At 35.8% G+C, this 13,379-nt stretch overlaps 3 protein-coding genes across 3 annotated transcripts in view; 2 read left to right on the plus strand and 1 right to left on the minus strand.

The window, feature by feature from the left end:
* LOC126372549 (15-hydroxyprostaglandin dehydrogenase [NAD(+)]-like) overlaps positions 1-13,379 on the plus strand; it is a 349,480-nt gene that overhangs the window by 50,462 nt on the left and 285,639 nt on the right. The gene's annotated exons all lie outside the window — the stretch shown is intronic.
* Positions 142-11,821, plus strand: LOC126372470 (sphingosine kinase 1-like). The gene is made up of 3 exons (XM_050018250.1): positions 142-1,016; positions 8,471-8,570; positions 9,321-11,821. Exons 1-3 carry the CDS (start codon positions 142-144, stop codon positions 10,167-10,169), a joined length of 1,824 nt encoding a protein of 607 aa, XP_049874207.1. The 3' UTR covers positions 10,170-11,821.
* Positions 11,966-13,210, minus strand: LOC126372548 (ankyrin repeat domain-containing protein 54). Its single transcript, XM_050018369.1, has one exon. It carries the CDS (start codon positions 13,046-13,048, stop codon positions 12,254-12,256), a length of 795 nt encoding a protein of 264 aa, XP_049874326.1. The 5' UTR covers positions 13,049-13,210; the 3' UTR covers positions 11,966-12,253.

Genomic DNA, 13,379 nt, shown 5'->3' on the forward strand with positions numbered 1-13,379 from the left:
TTTTTCCTTGGCATAGTAGCGTTGTCCAGGCCAGCGTATCCGTTTCGTTTATTTTCGGATATTGTTGTACTTTCGCATATCGATAAAACAATAACATTATGGTAATACTAAATTAACAGTGAGTGAAAAAAAAAGTCAGTCATGGCGGATCCGAAGATCGGGAAGGACGTGTCAAACGGTGTTGAAGGCGATCATGCCGATTTGAAAGATCAAGTTTACCTCGAAGAAACGTTTTATATTCTTTCAAAGAAGAATTCAGTGTTTCGAGTTCGACTTACGTCTAAAGGATTATCCTTAACAAAAGAAACAGATGGAAATTCAAAAGAACAGACGATCCTTTTGCGCGATATCATCGGCGGTAAATGTATGAGGAGTAAGAGACGACGCCCCGGAGCTGGCTCCTGCGTCTGTAGCTCGCTGGTGGGCCATCAACAGCTCAAAGTCGTGGACGAAAACAGTGGAGACCTCGACGAGAACGACATCAGCGCGTACCTGTATATTTATGCATACATATTGAAACGCAGCCGCCGCACTCTGAAGAGGGAGAGAACAACAATAACACTGCGGTTTCGGTCTTTCGACAAATACGAGGATAACAACAGAGAAGCGCAAAAGTGGCGGTCGACGATAAAGTGTTTGATAGCGGGGCAGTCGATTACGTATGCGCCACCTGCGAACGATAAGAAACTTTTAATTCTTTTGAATCCAAAATCCGGGCCAGGCAAAGCGAGGGAACTGTTCCAGTCAAAAGTGGCTCCTATATTGCAAGAAGCAGAGGTTCCTTATGATTTGCATGTGACGAAGTACGCGAATTACGCGCGAGAATTCGTCAGGACGCGAAATGTGTACAACTGGAGAGGGATTGTCGCAGTAGGTGGTGATGGAGTCCTGTTTGAAATCCTCAATGGCATGTTTGAACGACTGGACTGGCAACCGGCATTGGCAGAAGTACCCCTGGCAATAATGCCTTGTGGCTCCGGCAACGGGCTGGCTAGATCCATCTGCCATTTGTACAAGTGAGTACTTTTTAATTCTTAATTGATTCTTATAAGGAAATACTTATTTGTTTTCCAAATCTTTTTCTTGCTACTTTTGCCAATAATTTGGTAGTTTTAACTGGAGGCGGGGTTTTTGGAAATTGGTGGTAATAATGAAACACTTTATTGCACATTTTGATCTTCTTATCCTATTTATCCTATTCGATCCCACTGCTGGGCAAAGGTTTGTCCTTGGTTTTATCTATGAATGCTTAATTACTTGTTAGGATATCCGCTATACTAAGACACATTTTGTGAAAATTACAAGTGGACTGGAGCCTATCAAAGTTTTTCGTAGGCTAACAGCTATACGCGCCCACTCTGTGCCCTATATCTCTAGAGCAGTGAAATAGGTATATAAAATTTCGCCCATAACCAAACTTGTAGAAAAATATGTACTTTCTTATTCACTTCAAGGTTGTTATTGTCAAAAAGTTTTGTAGCGCCATTTTTCAAAAAAGGTACCTACGGGTTGGCAAAATTGAAATTCGAGAAACCGGATGAAAATCCATAAAATCACCAATTTTTAATTCTTCTGGTAAACTTTCAAAGCAAAAGTACCCAATTACTTAGTTGTATAGTAAAATGGCTAGGTAAGAAAATAAGTTTTGAATAAGATTTTTCCTGAAATCGTTTTACTTTACAACAAAACTACTTATTGACGACCAAATGACTCAACTGACTGTTGAAACTAGAAAATACTATAATTCATTTATCTCACCAATACTGTTGTTTTAAAATACCTGTCTACTTAGATTATAAAACAACGAAGTCAGGCGACTGGACTTGCATAACTTTGAAATGACCAGTTAGGTAATTCGCTGTTTCTTACTAAAGGTTACAGCAGTTTTCTCATGCTTTGTATGTGGTAAACTAAAATATTTTTTATTCATTTTTTGCCCATGACATCGTCCGCGTGGATTTGGATTATCGATCGGATTTTTTTTTCACTCCCCTTTTCATCCTTCTGACTTTCTCTGGAACTCAAATACTTTCACATTTGTAATATTAGTATGGATTGGCATGGGCTGGTAATATTCTGGTGAAAATTCTCGCTTTCCTTAAAATGTACGACTTGGTCATGGTCTGTCCGGGTGTAGGTTTTACGGTTAATCCTTCGGACACGTCACGGATGACTAAATAATATCATAGTATTCCTTATTCTGTGGTACATCTTTAAGTAAATACCATAACTATTCATTCTCTTCAAGTGCCGCCTTATGAAACATTAACAAGCAATTAGCATTCATAAAGGTCGTAATATTTGGGTACAGTCGAACGAAATGAGTACCAAGCAAATCGTTACTTGGTTGAATTTATAAGTAGGTATTGTGGTTGCGTACTGTTTTGTTACCACAGGGATTTTTTATTAAATAGACTATTGGTGCCTTGGTTAAGGAAAACGAATTAAGGAAAGAAGAATTGGAGATGTCCTTAGAAAAGGTTCAGTACGATCTACTCTGAATCGGCGTGCGTGTATGAAACGATTGATGAATGTGGAGGGAGCAAAAGAAGTATGTCAGGATCGAAGCAAATGGAATGGAAATGGGTAGGAAATAGGCGTGAGTTTATGTAAGTATGTAATTAAGAAAAGCACGAATTGGACTTGTCCCACGTATGAAAAAAGGTAAGAACTACGCTGTCTGTCGTGGGTTGGGTTTGGTAATATAACATATATAGGTAATGTATATATTTAATTTCCTTCAAAGAAAATTATACAGCCTTGAATATAAAAGTATCAACTAACTTTTCCTATTAAGTACACACAGATTTAATAAATTTTCCTCAACATAACTACAGGTAGCCGAGGTGAATAAGAAACACCGGGAGATACAAATTGCAAAATAAGAATCACAAAGTTTCCTTAATCCAATATTGAATCCTAGAAAGACTGAAAATATAATAGTTCCATCTATAGTAATGGTAGCAATTAGTACAATACACTAGACAATGCTTCACGATTGCCCGGTGGACTTTATTTTTACCTTTAATGTGTTTGCTCTTGGCCCTAGACTTGCCCGAAGGCATTGACGAGGCCTAAGATGGAGCAAGCTCGCACAGAAGGTGCCTGTTCACTCTGGCCTTGAAAGCACCCGGGTTATATGCATTCGGAAAAACAGAAGACGGCAAAGAATTCCACGCCCTAGCAGTGCGCATAATGAAGGACGATGCGAAGCGCTTTGGATTTGTAAGACAGCACACGTGCGTGGTGTGGTCGCAGAGGCCGACATGAGCGGCATCATACATAGAATTTAGAATTTTTCGCCGCATAAAGTGGATCCGCCCTAGCAGACTATGCAATAGTCCGCGTAAACGTTTGATTCTGAAAACAACCGCTGATTGGCCAACACTACGTTCAATACACGGCGACGTTGTCGGATTTTACCATTTGGCCATATACTTATTTTTTAGATAACTGGTTCCTAAACTAGTAATAATAGCGGTCAGCGGTCCTGTTCGGAATCGAACCTTACAATGCGCACACTCGTGTGAGTGGCTCATTATGATGCGGTTCGACATAACGTACATAAACCTGAAGCTTGTATTTTATAGACAACAATAGAACCCTGCAACGATTCCTAGTCAGCGGTCATGTTCATGTCAATGATCGTGTTCGTAATTCGCAGTAGGTAAATAAATATTTCCATTCATTCAGCAGGTATTGTAGGATAGGTAAACAAGCTTCGATTAGAAAAGTTGCATACAGCCATTTAAAACGTTTCACAAGCAATATAGTGAAAAACCTTATTGAAAAGTAGTCCTGAGTCTAATAAACATTTAAACAATAGTACAGGTTGTCCCAGATTGTGCCCAGCAGTGGGACAATACAGGTTAAACAAGCAAACAAAAATAGATTATCTGATGAATGAAATAGATAAGACATAGATACGGTTTCCGCGAATAAGTTTTTGAATATAGTCGATCGTTTGCTTTTGTTTGCGAAAATGGTGAAGTAATAGGGATCTGGTTGCCAGATGGAGTGGACGGAGATAATACAGTAAAGTCATAGGAAACTTGAATTAATAACGTTATCATCTTCATTAACCTTCGAATGTTGAATCGTACATTTACATGACTTGGAATCTCGATTTTCGACAGACCATGGACTTAAATTCAAAGTCTGACTTACTACATAATAAATATGATTAGTGATTAATGTTTCCACGGCTTAAAATTAACTCTAATGACCATGTGAATAACGGTAATGGTACTTGACATTGATAGAATTTTAATTGCTCATATCATAACTTTAAGACAGTGCATAAACGTTAAAGCGTCATTGTTTACTTTGGTGCGATGGCGCCTTTATCCTTTGTTGTGTACAAATTGAAACAACTCTACTAAGGTTATTATAGGAAGCAGGGGCGACGGTCGAGCCAAGAGACTAGTTTATAATGACCAGACAAGTTTCAATTTCCAACTATGACGCTTTTAAAATGAGCTGTCAACTTTCCTTAGAAAAAACTTGTTCCAGTCACAAAAGCAACCAGATTTAAATGGTAGAGTCAAAGTAATTACTGTTTAAGTACAATAAGAGCCGTTTTATAAGAATTGAATGAACGAATGTTTTGCTGGATAGGATAGCTGCTAATTATTTGTTTGGTAAACAAATAGTAACCTCGGCTGACCTAGATTTCAATGCATTTGTAAGTGTGACCTACTATTCCACTAAACTAGTATTTTGTGGAGGACGTTATCAAATTATGGCATTAGGGGTAGTAGAGACGCCAGTAGATTCAGTATACAAACCTACCAATGTGTTGTGGTTATGCTATGAGGGTTAGAAATGTTGGAATACAGAGAAGGTAGTAATACAAACGTTAACAGACGAGAAATAATTAGAACGCTGAAGCAAGACCCAGTTTTTCAACAAGAACATTTTTGAAGAATGGTAAAAGGAAAGAGTTTTATTTAACTTTATGGGTAGTTAGTTTAAAAATACATGGGTTTTTATAACTAGTTTTACTTGTAGTTAAACAATAGTTTAGTGGTTTGATGTTAAACTGATTACTTACAAGTTTTATACCTTTATTTGATAGTCTGATCTAGTTAAGACTGACAAACAATTTACTACTCTAAACCGAAATACAGCTCTACGTATGGATAAGTCCACCCTTGTAAACGTCCATTTCTTGTTTGTGATGTAACTAGTTGTTAAGTGCAATAAATAAAGTATATTAAATTTTTGCCGGACAGAATAGGTAGGTTCAAAGTGTGCTAGTTTATAGCTTATTATGTTTCCCGCGGTTCCGTTCGCAGTGGAAGGAAAGTAATATGGGAGAATCAAGTTACCACCATGATAAGCGTCGATTGTAATCCGCTCAAAGTAGATACCTGTAGTAGTGTATAATGTAGACGGATATAGACGTAGAATGTAGATTATTAGAAATTATTTGCTTCGCTTTATCTTTGAGGATAATAGTTTTATACTCACACGAAGAATTAGACGTTGGTCTTATCATTTACGAGTGTCGTTAAATTATCTGTGACTTATGTGTACTACAGGTGTACGGTACTATCTATCATTTATATACTTATTACTCAATGTACGTAGTAAATTAGGCGAGACAAATGTGGAAGGAAACCATGGATGCTTTTTCAGAGGATAAGACGATGAAATGACGATAACAACTGCACACGTCATGATTTAAAATGGACTTACGTATTTACATTATTTGCAGTTCAGATTTTGCTCGTTTAATAATCTTATCTTCGTCACGGTGTTGATGTGAAATATATATTTATAATTAAATAATGATTTCTACTTAGTAACTGTAAGATCAACATGGTGTGTTTACTGTAACCCGTAAAGGAATGGTGTTATGGAGTGCGCTCTATCCAACTGTCCTATATTTACCTTTTAATTTTGATGGTTAATGTATGAAATAAGATTGAGCAATTTTCCATTTCTCAATATCAAAACATCATAATCCTTGCTCAATGATTCTTTGATAACAGTTTTTTTAATTAATAAACCTAATCTAAATATTATGTTGCTTACTTTATCAACAATTATCTTGTGTACAAATTACCTATTGTACGTAATTAACTAGGCGCCAGAATTTTAAAAAATATATAGTTTCCTATACAATCTTCCATCACAATCCGATGTCATTATTACTATTACTAAAGGTGTTAACCATTTCAAAATGGTTAGTCTGAAATAAAATGGTTGTAGATATAATGGTTACTTAATAGGCTTAAATATGAAGGTTATTTACATCTAGACTTTAGTTAGTAGTACTTTAGTTATTGCTGAAACCTCGCAATGAGCAAACAGCAAACACACGGTTCACTGCAAATATTGTTCAAGACCTATAGAGAGAATGTCGTGCTCTACAACTCCTGAAATAAAAAATAAAAGTAGAGATAACTACAAATATAATTTCTGCATGAAGGTAATGATATATTTTCTAAATCCGTTTCTGAATGATTTGTCAGCTTCGTGTGCAGGAGATTCTATGACATATTAAATACATAACCAAAGGTGAATTAAGCTAAAAATGTTTAAGTACGCAATTTTCCGAAAAGATAAAATAAACTCTTAGTTCATACTGGTAACTATAACTACTTTATAGTGTTTCTTGTTTACATTTCTTGCTATGTCGATCATCTCATCGACGCTACACTACAGATCCGGTTTATATGGAAAACCCAAAGCCCTTGAATGACTTCCTAATCATAGTTTTTTGTTTAATCAAGATGAGTTTAAATTTCTTCTAACAATAACTTACAATATGTATAACTAAGAAAACCAAAGTCAAATAAAATAGAAGTGAAGCAATGAAGACAATATTGCTAATACGTAATTATCAAAATAATAAAGGTTTGGTTGGTCAGGCGACGATATTGAAGTTAGTTGAGTTCAATTGTCTCGAGCCTTTGATTTATAGCTCGGATGAGTAATTGTAATACCATCACGAACTTTTCGATTGGTAATTTGTTTTTGCAGAACTTTTGTTTAAGTACGGTCACGATCATTAATATGTATAAACTTTGGTACCATTAACTTTTTTGACAAATTGAACTGTAAGTCTCACTAAATGTCAAATATGTTAGTGCGACAGAGTCCTAAAGTGAGTATATTATATTGCTCATGATTGTACTAAATCAATATTTCCATATTGATTTATTTCTCATTACATTAAACACCATCAATTCACTTAAATAGTGTTTCGTTTTACTTTATTAAAGTCTGGAGAAGTTTGTTATTTTGTAATAAGGTCCACCTATGTACTTCTATTTTGTAACTTATCATTAATACGTAAATTTTGGTTGCAAAAAACATGTTTACAACGATTTGGCCTCACCAATGACAATAACAGTCATTCAAAACTTATGTAAATGAGTATGTTGTCTGGAACCATCAACCACATAATGATAATAAGGTTTGCGTCTTAGTTGTGTTCGTTAGTAACAATGACGTCAGCTCATTTATTTTGAAAATGCTTGTGAGTTGTGACTTTCAGGATATGTTCTACATTTTCCATAAACATGAATACTGTTATACAGGGTGTTAGTGACATCGTAACGAATACTGAGGGGGATGATTCAGACCATGATTCTGAGTTAATATCAAGTGGAATTTTCCGTCGCAAAATTCATGATTTTTTCTTTAAATATTTTTAATTCTATACTTTTGCGATCGAAAATTCCACTTGATATTAACTCAGAATACTGAGCTAAATCAACCCCTCAGTATTCGTTACGATGTCACTTACACCCCTTACCAGTACATACAGGTAGCCATACAAGTAGGTATGGGTGTTAGTGACACCGTAACGAATACAGAGGGGGATGATTCAGACCATGATTCTGAGTTGATATTAAGTGGAATTTCCTGATGGACAATTTATGATTTTTTTTGTTTTTTTAAATTATTTTTCGTTCCATATTTTTGCGACGGAAAATTCCACTTGATATCAACTCAGAATCATGCCCTGAATCATCCCTCAAAGTTTTCGTTACGATGTCACTAACACCCTGTATAGAGAAAGGATAGGTTTGAACAAACTAACTGCAAATGAATGAAACAAAAAAACTAGCATTGGTTCATCAGCGATCAAACTAGAGTGAATAAGGGCAGTGTGTTCATTCAATTCATTGGCAAAGCATAGCAAATTGTTTAGCCTTGGTTTTACTGATAATTTTGTTTACTGTGCATAACAATAATTTCGTATGTTTCGTCTTGTTTGAACCCGAATCAGTTGAACATTGATATTGTTGTTAAAGCTTTGGGTTTAACAGTCAGTACAAAAAATAATTGTAAACATTCGTCTTAATCATTTGAGTTAAAACATCAAAGTCGTAAAACAAGAACATGTAGAAACTACTGATCCTTGACCAGCCGTAGAAGTAGAGGACAATACGAGAAGAAGTTCCGAAACCTGACGTTTATTAGATGGTATTAATGTAATTTTTTATTGTTTCAGCGAACCCTACATTAATCAGAACCTAACCGGACTCACAATGGCGCTGGCAAGAGGCAAAACAGCGCCAATGGACGTAGTCCGAGTAGAAACCAAATCCAAAGTAAGTTATATTTCAAACCTCAAACTTCGTGAACGGGGTATGGCTGGCTAAAAAAACAGTTTTGAATGTTAATTATTACTTATAGGTAATAACAGAATCTCTGGGCGATTAAAGGTTATCAAAATCTGTCTTAAACATAAATATAATTATAATGATGTCGCCGTATTGTTTGACGCTTTTGGCTTATTTGCGTTTGAGTAGTTTGATTGTTCACTTTACATCACACCACACGTTAAATAGTTTTAGCTTTGCTTGATATGACCATGGAGAATCAATAATTTTAACGCGCATTAAACGCGGGCATTGTGCAACCACGTTAAAGACCAATAAAATATGGAATTGTTACATTCTTATGCGCTCTATTGTGTTCTAAGCCGATTTACCTTCAACAAAGATAACGCTATACTATTTAATTGACTACGTCCGTCACAACAAACAAGGATCTCTGGTGGCGGATACAATTAGCCCCTCAGCCGTTGATAGCGATGTCGCTTATCGCCTGTATTATCGTGGCAATACCGCTGATCGTTTAAATGCAATCACGCAAATCGCGACAAATATTATTCGAGACACAAAATCTGGCAAACAAGTATAACAAATACAAGCAGTGTTAAGACCGCTAAGCGCAATGTGTTCACGAATTTTTTTATTAATCACAAATTAAATTAATTAGTAATTACATTTCTGTTACAATGAGGTATTTAAATGCAGTACTATGTTATAATTAAATATGTATTTTTTGCTTTCCAGATAATGTTTTCGTTCTTATCAATTGGCTGGGGATTATTGTCAGACATTGATATAGAAAGTGAGAGACTACGAGCGATTGGGGGACAGAGGTTCACACTTTGGGCGCTGGCAAGGTTAGTCGGGCTGAGGAAATATAAAGGTGTAGTGAGCTACGCAAAAATAAAGGATGTGGGCAATCTGCCCAAGCCAAAACAACCGTTGACGCTCAGTCACAGTGTCAGTCAGGACGGCGCGCTCGACTCCCCCGACGCGGAAGCATTCATTGACTGCGATGAAAATTCAGACGTATTTACCAACGCTATGAACGGTAAACACCAAAGGGTAGACTCTTGGTACTCGGTCAATTCGCGGAGGAGTGCGTTCTACAGCACGCGCGGTTCAGAGTACCACAGTGTTACAAGCGGCGGCTCTGAAATGCGGTCACCGGTGCACACATGCATGCACGGCCCAGCCTCGCACCTACCCTCGCTCATGTCCCAGCTGCCTTCGCATTGGGTGCACGAGGAGGGTGAATTTGTCATGGTACACATTTCATATCAGTCTTATATCGGCGAAGACTTTTTATTTGCACCTCGGTCGCAACTCTCAGACGGAGTTATGTGGATGCTGATTATAAAAGCCGGCATTCCGAGATCTCAACTGTTTTCATTTTTTATGGGCATTAGCCAGGGTACACATGCTGAAGTCAACAATGAGTATATCAAAATGGTACCGGTGAGCGCATTTAGGATAGTGCCCGAGGGCCCTCACGGGTATCTGACTGTGGACGGCGAGTTAATGGAGTACGGGCCTATTCAAGGGGAAATATTTCCCAATATCGTCAATCTTCTGGTGCCAGACACAAAATAGCATCACATCACATGTCGCTACTTTTAAGAGAATCTATTGATTTAATTGATTTTTTCTCTGAACGACTGATTCAGTTACCTGATACTTAACCGAGCCGATGAAAGTGAAAGTGCAATATTCTGAAAAGATAGAAGATTATGATCGCGAAGGTTGTGCCAGATAAATGACTAAATTATTCAACCAAAGTATATTATTGTAATAGCAAAAATGTATTGATCATTCCGTGAATGTTGTGATTTAGTTAATAAACTTATATCAAATTAATTTATTTATGAGCCGATTCAAAAATAACATTTGTGATAATAATTTTATAAGTGAACTATCATGTTTGGAAAATGTTAATTTAGCTACTAGTCATAGCTTTCGACAACTGGAAGCCAGTGCCAAATATTCTGCACTCTAATCTAAAATTGTTCACTTCGTGTTATCATTGTCAAGGAATTGATTAATTTAAAAAGTGTAATTGATTGCTCAAATCATCAAATGAAATGTCGAGCAGTCTGACTATTATAATCATGTATTACTAAATTGTTATTCTACTTTTTATGATAAATTACAGATGAAGAAAATCATTGCGTACTGCAGTATTGAGATTGCTCCATGTTCTCTGTGTGCCAATGAAAACTTTTCTCTAGGCTCAAGTGAAGCTTATTTTTAAGGTTCAAAATGCACAGCAACAGGCAAACTATAAGTTTTAATATGTGGAAGACAGCAAATTGCTTTATAGTATAATAATATAATTACTAGTTTAAAACAATTAATATATTTCGGCACTTTTAGAAAAGCATCACATTAAACTGAACTGCAAGATTCAGTAAATAAAAAATAGAAGCTGTTCTGTTAGTTCAATTTATGTAAAAATTTTACTTGCCTTCTTTATAATTGTAATTAATTATAATGGTTTATTTTGTAACATTTTATTTTTGTAAGACTGTAAGAATTATCTAATAAATAGGTAAACACTGGGTTGGGGATGAGGTTGATCATTGCTACTACTTAATCATGGTATTTAACCAGTATTAAGGTGAAGTTAACTATTATGTTTAATTGTTTCTGTGATAGTATTGAATTCTGCCATATTGATTTATTAAAGGTCCAAAATTTGTACAATAAATGGTTTAGCATTGAAATTAACAAAGCCCCAGTACACGCCTAAAATTTTGTACAAGAATTTACAAGTAATTGATTATACATTAGTATATTCCGGGCCTGATAGCTTTGTAATAAATGTGACGGTTATTTTTTCTTGCCTTGTAGTGTAAATTCTATACTATGCATAGAATTACGATAATATATAAAATAAGCATGTCCCAGGAAGTGAACTACAAACAGTGAAGCTTCTCATATGGTTTTCTATATATTTATTATGCATTTTGTTTAATTCATTCCATTTTGCACAATTATCCACCACGCCGCAGCTCCGTGGTGCGTGCACAACTCTGTATATTGCTTGCTGTGTTACCAATTTTTGAAAATAACACTGTTTTGTAGTACATTCCATTTTCAAAATATCTGTTTTATTAATATAAGTATGAGCGTTATTAATAATAGTGAAATTTTAAAATAATTGAAAACAGTTGTGTAATAAAATTATTAAAGTTATCCAAATGTCAAGTTTATGAAACTGTTGTCAATAAATGATTGTACAAATATACTGGGTTTTTATTTATAAATATTGTTGAAATCAAAGAATTTAATTATTTACAAATATTTATATATCATAAATGAATCAAGTAGTACATATTATATTAAATGAATATTAAATTAGAAACATTATCCAATGATACAAAATACAATTAATTGTGTGAATTCATTGCTATAAAAATTACTTGTAAATACCAAACAACATTTATATAGCTATTTAACCTCGCTTTTAATCTTAATAATAAAGTTTACAATAGCAAAGACAAATCGAAAATGCTTATTATGGCAACAAGCAAATAATTTGCCTTAAATATTTATTTAAAAAGTCAATAAAAATTCTCGTACTTTAAATTGCTTAATCTAATAAATTGTGAGCTCCTATTCTTAGGCAGTTTTATCATTTGTTAACAGTCTTCAAATTACTTATGATATTAAATAAATTACCTCAGTTTCAATGAGTCGAGACTGTCCAGTAAGTTTTGTACTTCTGAGTCCACTTGTTCACGGGTACTGACACCTTCCAGTCTTTTCCGAACTGATTCTAGCTCTCCTGCATCTGCTTTTTGCATTTTCATATATTTCAACATCATTTCTACAACCATACAAATTTCACCAATCAGTTGCCTGGTCTCCTCAAAGTGGCCAGCACCGCTCGGACGCATTTGTATCAGTTTTAGTTTACTCTGAGCCAACTCTATTGGATTCTTGCCATTTTTGTCATGTGAACTAACATCTGTTCCCGCATCTAACAGTTCAATAACTACAGGAATGTGGTTGGTACAAGCAGCTAGATGTAAAGGTGTATTGCCAAGAGTGTCCTTTATGTTTGGGTTGGCTCCGTGCCTCAACAGCGTTCTTACGACGTCGACGTATCCCCGACAAGCTGCTAGATGGAGAGGACTTCTTTTGTGCTCATCTGAAGAGTTTGGATCTGCACCTGACAGCAAAAGTTTCTCTACAAGTTCAGTATTATTCGTGGATGCAGCGAGACGAAGTTTATGGTTCCTGGAGGTGCAAATTACACCACCATAACGGTACTTTAGTCTGCAGTGCCTGGCTTTTGTAGAACATTTAATCTTTCCGATGTGATCGTGGGGCTCGTCGAGAAAGTCGATAGGCATAGGCTGACCAGCTTCGTTTATGGGTATAGCTGGTGGACTGAATTCCAAGACACAGTTGTCGAATAAGGGATTATCACTACTCTCGTTGCTGGTATCTACTCCAGAGTCGGTCATGGTATTTGTGAAATACAAGGCCACCGATCAAATTACATACCAAATTCGCGAAATAGTTCTCAGTGATTATCAGTCACAAACAACACAAATAAAGGTAAACGAGTAAAGTGAAGTCGATGCAAAAACTTGTTTGGACGGGAATTATGTCAATGGCGCGTTCCATTTGTATTAGTAGTCCACAGGTGACAGCAGGATAGTTAAATATATTACGTGCAAGAGTGATAGAGATAGTATGATTATTTGGTAAAAATAACATTACTTTATGGTTTGCTAGAGTGGTAACATTTACGGACATTTTCATATTTCAAAACTTTTTACGGATAAGCTAAAC

This window comes from Pectinophora gossypiella, chromosome 14 (genome assembly GCF_024362695.1).
Source record: "Pectinophora gossypiella chromosome 14, ilPecGoss1.1, whole genome shotgun sequence".
Lineage (NCBI taxonomy): Eukaryota > Metazoa > Arthropoda > Insecta > Lepidoptera > Gelechiidae > Pectinophora > Pectinophora gossypiella.